General features: G+C 40.4%; 1 protein-coding gene across 1 annotated transcript in view; it reads left to right on the forward strand.

The window, feature by feature from the left end:
* The window catches only part of FER1L6 (fer-1 like family member 6), a 144,035-nt gene extending 132,703 nt beyond the window's left edge, over positions 1-11,332 (forward strand). Inside the window, exons 40-41 of the mRNA XM_081816510.1 lie at positions 7,864-7,964; positions 9,299-11,332. Coding sequence (XP_081672636.1) covers positions 7,864-7,964; positions 9,299-9,482 — 285 coding nt within the window. The 3' untranslated portion in view covers positions 9,483-11,332. The remainder of the gene's footprint in view (positions 1-7,863; positions 7,965-9,298) is intronic.
* The last annotated feature ends 1,025 nt before the right edge of the window (positions 11,333-12,357 follow it).

Genomic DNA, 12,357 nt, shown 5'->3' on the forward strand with positions numbered 1-12,357 from the left:
GGTTGTTTGGGGACATGTGGAGAAGGGATGAAGGGGTGTTTAGGCTGAGACAGTATGTTCTCCTAGATTGCATTAAGCATTACAAAATGGTTAAGACTAAAGAATGTAGAAGCAGACAGCTTGGGTTTGAATCCTGTCCTCTCCTGACTAGCTGTGTGACATGAGGCAAGTTACTTAACCTCTCTGTGCCTCAACTTCCATTATCTATAAAATGGGGATTGATAATACATACATAATTCATGGGGTTTTAACAGATAAATGAGTTAATATACATGAAGTGTTTAGAACCAGGAAAAGAATGAAGACTACTCAAATGTGAACGGGCTGTTTATTCAGAGCGGGCTATGACAAGAGAGTCAGCCACAGTCACTCTGGTTTGGTAGAGATTCAAAGGCAGGGGAGTAGGGAAGCTTTATAATGAAAAAAAGGGAAGATTTCAGGTTCGTTCTGATTGGAGATTGTTGGCAGGCAGAGTAACTAGAAGGGGGGCATCCTATGTGACTGGTTAAGGGAGAATGCGGGGGCGTGGCACACAAATTAGGGAATCCGCCTCAAATAGGCAACTTGGAACCAGGCAGCCACAGAAACTGGGAGAGAGGGGTGATGGATGTTTCCATTGCAAAGAGATGGCTCCCTGGTCTTTGGGAAAGGTGGGTCCTGGGTATTAAGGACAAAGGGCCTATCTAGTATCCCAAAGGATTTATACGCATTTCAAAGAGAAACGAAAGGGCTTCCAATTACATTTTCTAAAGTGAAGGCTCTTAGAAAAAGGAGAGGGAAATCTCTTCCTTTATTTTCCACAGGAAAATTTAAGCTCCTTGTTTTCAATTTGGTTTTGTCCTTACACATCCTAGAGGGAAAATGAGACTTGACTTCATCCCCACCCACCCGGCAGCCCCCCACTCCCTGGTTTGGCCTGCAGCAGCAGGATGCCTCACGTCCATCCTCTTTCCCTCCAACGAACCCGTAACCACAACGAGGAAGCCAGACCGGCAGCCTTCTCTCAGGGTGGCAGTGAGTTGGATGAGCTGGGAGTCAAGTGGCGTCATGGAAAACCTCAGTCAGGGTCTGCCACCTCCTGAGGTCCTGCCATCTCCAAGGCTCAGTTTCCACGTCTGTAAAAAGAGTGGGTTGGACCGGGTGCCCCCAAGGTGCCTTTCCGGTACGGACACCCGCTGCTACCGAGCTCCCCCACCCCCCACCCCCGAAGCCAGCACTCAGGGGGTCACAGTCCTGTTCCAGGCACCAGGCAGCCAGCAGGGATTTGCTTACTGCCACTGCCCCGTGCCCAGGCTTATTTTTAAAGCTGCTTATCTGTGCACCCAGGCAGTGCAGTTTAGACAGCTGCATCGCAAAGCTCCTGGTGTGGAATGTGGCCATGCTTACGGTCAGTGAAAAACAGCTCCAGGTGGGATTAGCAAAGAACAGGTACCCTTGGGACAAAAGGAATACGTATTGAACAGCTGCTTTATGAGACACATTGCAGTATGCATTTTATATGTGTTATCCTACTAAAAGCAACCTTTAAAGAAATCACTACTCTAGAAGATGAAGATCAAGAAGTTTCTTGTACAGGTGAATCCCATTAATTGACAATTAAAGAGCCCAGCTAAGTCTCAAGAACATCAACAACTAAAATTAAAAGGGCTGTTTCTGTGCTTCTGGTTTTGGGTGAAAAACCCTCGTCAGTAGCTACTGTGGGTACACACTCATAGACCGGGCGGTAAAAGTTCAACAGTGAAGGAGACAAATTCCTGGCATCGAGAAGCTCACAGCTTAGCTGAGGAGGTGGTAGACACACAGATCATCTAAATAGTATGTGGCAAACTCAGAATCTCTAGGAGCAGAGTGGGTATTTTCATGTGAAGATTATCTTAAGACAGAGTAGGTAATATACTTTTATAGGAAATTTAAAAGACACGAGAGTATAAAAGGAAAGAAATAGCACCCACATGCGCACCACCCAAAGAAAGCTATTGCTAATGTTTTGGTTGAGCCCAATTTATGTAGATTTTGGTTAATTTTACATGGTAGTGATCATGCCATATTAAAAATAGTGCCTTTTTTTGTTTGGCTTGGTGTTCTAACGAGCATTCCCCTATGTTATGTTATCAATGTTATTATCAACTCTTTGTATTCTCAAAATAGAAATGCCAGTTTAATCATTGTGTTTTTCCTCAACATTTATTCATTTAAAAAAGTTAAAATGTGGAGAAGTTGAAAGAATAGGACAATGATCAACCATTTATCCACCACCTAGATTCAACACCTGCTACTATTTTGCTGTACTGATTTTGTCTATATACGTGAGTATATAGTCTCTCACCTCCCCCACCCCCTGCACACATACTTATTAGCTGACCATTTAAGAGTAAATTGTAGACATCCCAACACTATTCCCTATTAAAAAAAAAAAAAGTAAATTTGAAGATCCAGTTGGCTTTATTAAATAATTCATGAATAGGGCAGCATCCCATCTACCAAGTAAAGGGGAACTCCCCCAAGTTAAACAAAAGGAAGGTTTTTAAAGGCAAAGAGAGGGCATAAAGAAAGGAATTTATTAGCAAAAAATGCATTATTTGGGACAGGTGCCCTCCTTAGAGGAATGAAAGGGTGTCTATCAGTAAATTTCCAGGTTGAAATTCCATATTGGCTGACTAAAGTTTAAATTCCTGGGTGTGGCAGGGGGAGACTGCAATTAGAGTAGGTATTAAGTCTTGGATTGTTCACATGGGGCCTTAATCTAAGTAACTCCATCATGGGCCTGTGGTTTTCTTTTTAACAATTCCTGAATACTTCAGCATGCATCTCCTAAGAATATGGACATTCTTGTACATAACCACAATGCCATCATCACATATAAGAAGTTGATAATGATCACCTAATCTGATATCCACACCATATTCATTTCTCCATCTACAAGAAGGATACCCTATTACTCTCAAAATGTATTTTATAGCTGTTTCTTTTTTCAAAACACGATTTAGTCATAGTTCATGTGTTGCTTTTGGTTATTTTGTCTCTTTGGCCTATTTTGTTTTAGAATGGTTCCCCACCATTTTTTTCCCCCATGACAATACCTATTTGATGAAACTGGCCTCACTTGTCCAGTTGTTTTCTCAGGATGTAACTTATCTTATTCTCTAGACCCTGTATTTCTTGTGAACTAGAAGTTAGGTGTAACAGCATTATCAGGATCAGGTTAAACATTTTTGTTAAGAATACTTAAGACCTGGTACTGTTTATTTCATACTGAATTATGCCAGGAGGCACATGCCCTCAGATGGCCTCATAATGGTGATGCTGTGTTTACTCACGTGATCGTGCTGGTGACCACGAGATCTCTTCATTGTAAAAGTACATTTTCCTCTTTGCAATTAGCAAGTAACCAGTGGGTGAGACTTTGGCACTGTGGGAAATCCCTGTCCTGCCACCACCTTTCACATAATGATGATTGTAATTAAGTATTTCATTGGTGTTGCAAAATGATTTCTCTAATCCTTTCTTCCTTCTTTACCCATTCCTTCTTTCCTTCCATCCATCCATCTCTATCCATCTATCTTTCTATTATCTAGCTATCTAGCTATCTATCCACCCATCCATCCATCCATCTATATATCCCTATCATCTATCTGTGTATCTATCATTCTTTTTTCATTTATTAGTAAGGAAGAGATTTCTCTCAACAAGTGGAAATCAATTATAGTTACCACCTCCTCAAAAAAAAAAAAAAAAAAGACAGGCTAAATGTTTAATTCTATCAATTACCACACTGTAGAATCAAGAATTGGTACAAGAGGTACCTCCAAGGGTGGTAAATGAGATTTTTTTTCTCTTGCATTATTCCCAGTATCACTATGGACTTCTGGATTTAAAAATATTTTTTCTAGCTCTGTTCACTGAAAGGACCTAGAAGTAAAATCACCAAGTAGCAAGAAGACTCCTAGCATCTGGATCCTGGTTTCTAAGTACCGATCTCTACTGAAAGAACCAGGCAGGCATATTTGGCTGACTCCAGGTCTAGGACAGATAGAACACAAGATGGGCCTGGGACATATCATTGTGACAAATAGGACAATTTGAAAATCTGACAGAATAATGACTGTGCTTTGCATATTAAGCTTTTTCTGAGTTTTGAATTATTTCCTTAATTTATCTGCCCAGAAATGGCATGTCTCAGTCCAGAGTATGACCGTATAAGGTAATAGACACACTTACATGGACATTATATGTATGCATGCATATATGTGTGTATGTATACGTGTGTGTCCCTCTTCCTAAGAGACTTTGCCAGGACACATCCCCACCATTAATGTGTGAGAATGCCTTATACCAGCGAGAGTTGTTTTAATAAGCAATAATTATCACTGAAGAAGGCATATCTGACCTAAAGCACCCGCATCCCTCCCCAGGGCATCCACTCTCTGGGCTCAGTGAAGTTCAAAGCCCATAAATAACACACTCAGTGCAACAAATCCAGTCTTTTCAGGACCTTTCCTGGTCATTTTCTTCCATCCATAGATGTCATTAGGTTAATAGATAGTCTCTCAAACTGTCCATTTTTCTCTCCTATCTCTGATTTAAAATTACATTTGGAGGATATTATTAGTGTAAGACCTCGACTTGGTACTTGGTTGAATACTGATGATTAAAATAAAACTGGGAACACTCTGTGTGGAGAGATATAGAATGAGGAGTGGTATTTATCCAAATATGTCAATAAACCCTTTCCTCCTGGGGCCTGTGTGATATCAGAAAAATGCTTTGTGGCGACTCAAGCAGGACAGTGAAATGGGGGGTGAGGCCCTTCATGGTAATAACCAATGACATGGTAATAACCGTGTCTAGGGCAGAATTCATTTCTCATGCTCTGCTTCCCATTTCTTTGCATTGTCTTCCCTGGGTGTTTTCTGTATGGGATGTTTCCTATCGAATTATGTGTTTCCATCCATGAAATAGTGTTGAAGGTAGCAACTATAATCTCTTTAAGAGTTTACTGTTTACCAGGCACTAGGTTGAGCACTGTATATATGTTATTTCATTTATTTGTCAAAGCAAATCTGTGGGGTACATGCTATTAACATCTCCAGGACAGTGAGACTGAAGCAGGTAACTCAGCCAAAGCCACACTGCTAGTAAGTGGTAGAGCCCAGTTTCAAATGCAGATCTGTCTGCACCAAATCCTATTCACTCAACTCTTACGCTGTGCTATGCTACGTGGTAATAATCCTTAAACTACCCAAGGTCATCCGTTAGATGGAAGCCAGAAACATATCATAAAGCCATGTTATAAGGGCCATGGCAAGGATAATGGAGCTTCTCTTGATCATTTCAAAAACACATTTCCTCACTGTTAAATATATACCTTGCTTCTTTTCTTCCACAAAGAAGGGCCTCTTGGGCACAGTTAATAGCAGGGGATGGGGTTTGGTGTCATAGTATCTTGGCGCAAATCCTGGTTTTGTAACACAAGTTAGCAAACATCATCAAGCCCTTGGTTTCCTCAGCTGTAAAATGGGAATAAGAATGTCTACTTTGCCAGTTGTCAGAAGGTTGAAATGGAATGACGTATGTGTGAAGCACCATGCAAATTCTATAGCACTGTGACTGAGCTTATTAGCAAGCAGTGGACAGCAAAGAGGCAGCTGTGATCCCCTTACTCTGGTCCCAACTTACCCACTGTTGATTATTGTCCTCTCTTCCAAACATTCGGGAGCCCAGCAATTGGTTAGCAACTCTTAAGCTGACTCTCTTTCAAACACAGAGGATTTAGATGAGGCTCCTAGCGTATAAATATACTGCTCAGTAGAGCTTAGGTCACCTCTGGAAGACCTCTGGGAATCAGCCCTTTTTGCATATTGGAAACCCTTCTGCCTTGAGTTGTAGGCTGGCCTCTTGGGTTTCTTCCAGCCCTCAAGCTTTACAGGGTCTCCTGCCTTTCATGAAACCTAGAAGTAGAGCCAGAAGTTGCCTTAAAGCACATCTGGCCATTTGACAGGTATGGAATCTGAGGCGCAAGAAGACAAATGCCTTCAAGTGGTAATTATGATGACAAGCCAATCATCTCATGTTAGGGTTAGGAAGGTCCTTGCAAATCTTCTAGTCCAACTATCTGGCAAATGCATGAATAAGTTGGGAGGCAGCCCACTCTCATGGAAAGAGCATGAGCTTTGGCATCATATGGCCCTCAGTTCAAGTTCTAGTTGGTTGGCTTATTGCCTGTGTGACCTTGGGAAAGTTATTTGACCTCCACTGCTTCATTTTTCCATTGATAAAAAGGAGACCTACCTTGCTTGTTGCTGTGATTTTTTGACAGATGAAATGAAGGAACATAGACAAAGTGGGCATTCAATAAAGCATCGCAATTATAGTTAGAGTAATAGTACTATGACTCCACTGTTGATAGACGTGGAGTGGAGTGGAGTGACTAGACGGGACAGAAGCTTTGTATTCCTTCTTTCCTGGTTTTCAAATATTCCCCGAGTACCTGTATATGCAAGTCATTACCTATAGGGCAAGATTTGTCAATAGGAAGGAGAGACTATATATATACATGTTTTTAAGGAATATTTCTGGATCGTAGGACATGTAATGTGTTGTGAGTTGGGCCAGGGTTGTAGTCTAAAGAATGGATGAGACCCCCTAGATTTGAACTCATGACTTCACTTGTAATATGCCCACTGCATTTCTTTACCAATTCAGACAACCATGCCACTGCCTCTTGTCTCTGGCTTCAACCCCACTCTAGATACACGACTCCTCTCTAATTTCTCCCATGATTAAATTTTCATGGTTGCCAGCAACCATCCTGGCTGCTAAGAAGTCCTAGCTTTTGGTGGGGGTGGGGGGAATAGGTAAGTTAACACAGGCTCACTGGTTCATCAGAAACTTTAATCTTTTTACCGGGATAGGAAATCAGGTTATGCCCCAACCACATGTAATTCCAAAATGATAATCGTGGGTCTAAAATATTTCCATGATGCTCTAGTCCCCCTCCAGTTCTGTGTCCCTCCTATTACCTTGAATCTCAATCCACAAAACCAAAGAAGCAGAGAGAAGGTCTTCTTCACCGAGAACTGGAGCTCCAGGAGATCAAGGATCCTATTTTTCTTAATCATTAAGTCCCCAGTGTCTAGAACAGTACCTGGCATACAGAGGGTCCCTAAAAGTAGTGAATGACTGAACGAACAAGAAAGAGCGATCCTTACCTTCTGCAGCCATCCTGTCTCACCCTTTGACAACCCAAGACTTACATCAGTGCTAATAATGCACAGAGCTCTGAAGAACCACATGACACAATTTTCAAACCAGAAAGGCTGCTTCTTATTGAAGGAGAAGGAAAGAGAAAGTGCAAGAAGAGAAGGATAATTGTGAAACCATGTGTGGAGACAATAGAAACAATGAAGGGTGACAGAAAAGCCATTTGGCAAATGTAGGGCGCCACCCACCAATTTCCTCTGGAGAACCATTGGCAGAGAAGAAAGACTGTAGCTGATTCAAAAGGGTTCTGTCACTCAGGGAATTCGTCCCCTTTCCAACTGCTATTGAGTTTCTATAATCAGATATTGATTGAACGATTATAAGTGAAGGAACACAGGCAGCCAAGGATATGTGTGTCTGTGTGTACAGGTGGGACTTCTCCTTTCACAAAACTCAACAGCGACGTCATTTCAGAGCTTTTACTGTTCATCATACAAATGGCTTCTCCCAGAACCAAAAAGATAACATTTTTTTTCTCAAAATAGAGCAGCAGGATAGTCAAAATACTTCCTGGCGTTCCCCCACGCTGGATACTTCTAGAAGGTTGGCATTGCTCCCAGCAGGTCTTTGTGACTAGAAACTGAAACGTTTGTCTTTGTGCAGGGCAAGGTTGAAGCCGAGTTCCACTTAGTGACAGCAGAGGAAGCAGAGAAAAACCCTGTCGGAAAAGCTCGGAAGGAGCCAGAGCCCCTGGCCAAGCCCAAGTGAGTGGGGTTGGGGGTAAGAGCATGGGAAAGGCCCTTTGTAGTCCCCAAAGCAGGGGACTGGGCATTTCTCTAGAGGGCCCCTCTGGGAGGACTGAGCCACAAGGAGGCAGCCAACAGGTGCTGTCCAATCCAGCTAGCTTTTTACTGCTAAAATTGAGAAATATTCTAAAAACAAGATAGACTGTTTGGAAAATGGAGAGGGTACTTTTCTGTAATACTGACGCATAAGCATTTCTAGAATAATTCCGTATATTTTTTCTACTCTTTTTATGTGAATATGAATGCCACATGAATTTTTTTCTACTTGTTTTTGAATCAGGCATACACAATTGTCTTAATGTTTCATTTATCCTGTGCTGCAAAGTTTTGCTTTGTTGCCATAGTGGTCAGAATTAGAATTTTTTAATGCCTGTGGAATATTCCATACATTTGGTGCCCATAATTGACTTGGTCATCACCCCATAATTGGATATTTAATTTACTTCTCCCTTTTTCCATTATTGTAATATGATGAAAATATTTCCCTTTTATAAATTATTACTTTAAAATAAATTCCCGGAAGTAGAATTACTAGAAGCGTTGCCCTGTTCAATTTAATCCATGGTTACATATCAATTAAAAAGTAAACATATGTGGATATGAAATATGTATAAAAATTACTCTTTCAAATCATATTTCTCCTATTCTTCCTGAGATCTCCAGTGTCTCAAGATGAGTGGTCCCTTCTCTGTACTTACTTTTCATCTATCATAGTGTTAGAAACATAATGGATACTTACTTATTCATTAATTAAAAATTATTTGCTGAGCTCCTGCAATGTGTACCTACTTTAAAAAAAAAAAAAAAACCAACACTTTGAAGAACATCGAAGAAATCTAAGACATAGGTTCTATCTTCTAAGAGCTTCCAATCTGTTTAGGGAGAACACAGACTCATAAAAGAGTTAACAGAGTATAGAAGACCAATATGTTAGGTCCAAAAAGGAGCTAAAGTCAAGTGATAGATGAGATAGGAATTTGGAAGGAGGGGGATCTTTATGGACCATGGTGGTCAAGGAGGACCTCATGGAAGAGGTGGGGTTTGGGGAGCTGATCAGGGTTGGACGGATGCAGTCAGACTTTCTCCAGACCGAGCTTTAAAATGATGCAGGAATCATCACTCAGAATGTTGGATTGCTCCTGCTTCAAGGCAACATGGATTTCTCCCATTCCCAGGCATCTCCTTGTGGACCCTCTAGAAAGCGGGAGTCAGAAATACTTCCTGAGGTCTGGAGAATCCCATGTGTTGACATCATGGCCCCTTTCCTGATTTTTCTCTTGCTTCCCTTGCAGCCGCCCAGACACCTCCTTCTCCTGGTTTGTGAGCCCCTTCAAATGCCTATACCACTTCATCTGGAAGAATTACAAAAAATACATCATCATCGGTTTCATTCTGATCATCCTCATCATCTTCCTGGTCCTCTTCATCTATACCTTGCCTGGAGCCATTAGCCAAAAGATCGTCAGGGGCTCCTAGAGAAGCATGGAGGACCGGGCCCCTCCTGTTCCACTAATCCTCTCTTCTTCCTCATCTCTAATATGGAAGAGCATATGCTCTGTGTAGGCACTGTGTTGGGTGCTAAGAGGATGAACACAAAGGGCCCAAGAACCAGTCCCTTTGTCTAAGGACAGATCAGCTCTTCTTGGAGGAAATAGGAAAGGAGCCTCCCCTCCCTGCTCCAACCCCTGCCACCACCTTTCAAACTCACAAGCTTTAAGCCATGTTTTCGCCCATGGACAGCATGAAATGATGACTCCTTTGCCTCAGAGTAATCAATGGTGACCTCAGATTGATTTAGGTGAATGTTTTCTTTATGTAATTGGTTTTATTCTTAGAAGTCTAATTCTGGGTCTGAGATTTATTGGAAGTGCTTTCTTTTAAATAAAAATTTTACAGCAAATAAACTGAAAGCATTTTTAGCAAATTACTAGACATTCAACCTGTCCCATATATCTTAACCTTGTTTAATCCTTACAGTTTATAGAACACATTCACTTATTCAGGCTGTGAAACTGTCTTGGAGAAAACTTTTTATCACCTAAAATACTTTGTTGTTGAAATTCCCATCTAGAGATGAGATGTTGCTGGTTTTCCATCAAAGTCAACACTTATAGAACATGTTCAATAGAAGTAATGAGTTCTGGGGCAATCCACTGGGATTGATGCTCTATGGCAATTTCTAAGTGGGAATTTTATAAATATGAAATATTATTTTGTGTATGTGTATTGGGGGGGTGTACCTCCATAATACCAGTAGGAATTCTCTTTAGCCAGATATATAAGCCCCACCAAATATGGTGTTCCCATAGACCATGCTATGAATGACCATGCTTGGCACTATTCAGCACTTAGTCTTACCACCATATGTAGTAGGTACTATCATGACTCTCAAGCATGCATTATTTTCAAAAGTAGTCCCAGAAATAATATCCTATGTACTTGTCAGGTGGGGTCAAGTGTTTTTGTTTTTTTTTTTAAAGAAAACCTTTGATTTTCTACACTGTCTAGATCTGCCACCCCAACTAAAGCAGGGAGTGGAAATGAGCAGCTGGTGTTCTCAGTTAAAATAAGGAAACAAAGGAATTAGAGTGTTTGGCCTCATACACAAATAAATATGGCAACCATTTCTTCTTCCAAGCATGAGGGGCCATTTGGCAGTATTGAGGAGGCTGGATTGGGGATCCCCTCTCAACACCAGAAGCACCTGGGCTACTGTTTTCTTTATATCTTCTTGCACATATGTAACTCTTCTAAAATGAAGGATATTTACTTCCACATGGAAAGTCATTCTAGAATATTCCTGGTTGATCAAAATAAGATTGAAGCATGGGCTGTGTGATTTTAGACTTAGTGTTGTTCATTGAATTCTGGCCCTAGGTGCGCACTGCCTAGTAACTATAATGCCCTATTTTCCTGAAGTGATGAAAAATAGAGCATTTATGGCATTGGTGATGTTTCCTGGTGGGATTAGTTACATAAACTGTGCTTTTCCTTGCTGTGGAATCACACGGGCACCAGAAATCGTGGAGTGAAAAATACTTGAGGACATGGAATGCATACATTGAATACATTGTAAGTGAAAAAAAAACCCAAACATACAAGTTAGAAAACTGTATGTACAGCATGATATAAAAAGAAAACATGTATACATGCATAGAGATAAAGCCTGGGGGAATATGCCAAAAGGTGAATAGTGATTATCTTTAGGTAGTGGTATCTTTTTTTTTCTTCTTGTTTTTCTGTATTTCCTAGAACTTCTAAAATAAATATGTATTATTTTTAATGTAAAAATTCAGTAAATAAATATAGATTTAAGTGTGTTCATTTAAAAATATTTATTGAGTGTCTCTTATGTGCTGGGCAGAGGGATGCAGGAGAGACGAGACAAACGTAGCCCCTTCTCCATTGATTTTACATTCTGGTAGCTCCTCAAGGTCTGCTTTATCTTCAAATTATGGGGCATCCAAGAAGAGCACTGAGCAAGGGATGGGTTTCATGGATGAGGTTTAAGAGAAAGGACAACATACGTCAGTGGTGTCATTCAAAAGGAAAAGAACACCATTATTTTAGGTTAGAATTAGAAATAAGGTATACTTTCTGCTAGATTTTGGACAGTAAAATGATGTTAACTTTTGACAAAATAATGCACATTGTTCAAATTCACCAAAAAAAAAAAAAAAGCTAAAAATTGAAAATCCTTCAAAGTTAAATAGAATTCATCAACTTGGCTTTGATGCCAAAAGATGTCCAAACACTGAAAAGCCTTTAGCAGAAGTATTTGAAACACTTTCAGATCAGATGGCATCATAAGAAATGTGTGAGAAGAAGTGGCAAGCAAGGATAATTTTGGAATCAGCTATGTCTGCTGTTCTATATATAGGTTATCACTTATGGCCTGTCCTGCATGTAAAGAAATAAATAAAATAATGTTCTAGGCTTAATTTTGCAGCCCTGGCCCTAAAGACATTACAGATTAAAAATTTTAAAAATTAAAAAGCAAACAACCCATTTCCCAAGAAGTTGCCACGAGTCCCTACTTATGGTCTTAAAAAAGACTAAATTTATTCATTTGACAGATTAGAGTTTTCTTTCAGCTTAAATCTGTTTCACAGCAGTTCTATTTATTTATTTTCCACAGTATTTGAATCCTTTCCTCCAAACTAAGCAAAACAAAATCAATACCAGCGACACCACCACCACCAAACAACCCACAGGAGGCTATCCAATTCTGTGTTTCCAGTAGTTGAAACATTTGGTACCTTCCTTGCTCTTTCCCTTAAGACACACATAAGTGGAAATTACAGGATTGACTTCACAGCTGGGGCTAGTTGGTATTTATTCATTTAAAAGA

Source organism: Leptonychotes weddellii, chromosome 4 (assembly GCF_054177405.1).
Source record: "Leptonychotes weddellii isolate Sample4059 chromosome 4, ASM5417740v2, whole genome shotgun sequence".
In the NCBI taxonomy this organism is placed as follows: domain Eukaryota; kingdom Metazoa; phylum Chordata; class Mammalia; order Carnivora; family Phocidae; genus Leptonychotes; species Leptonychotes weddellii.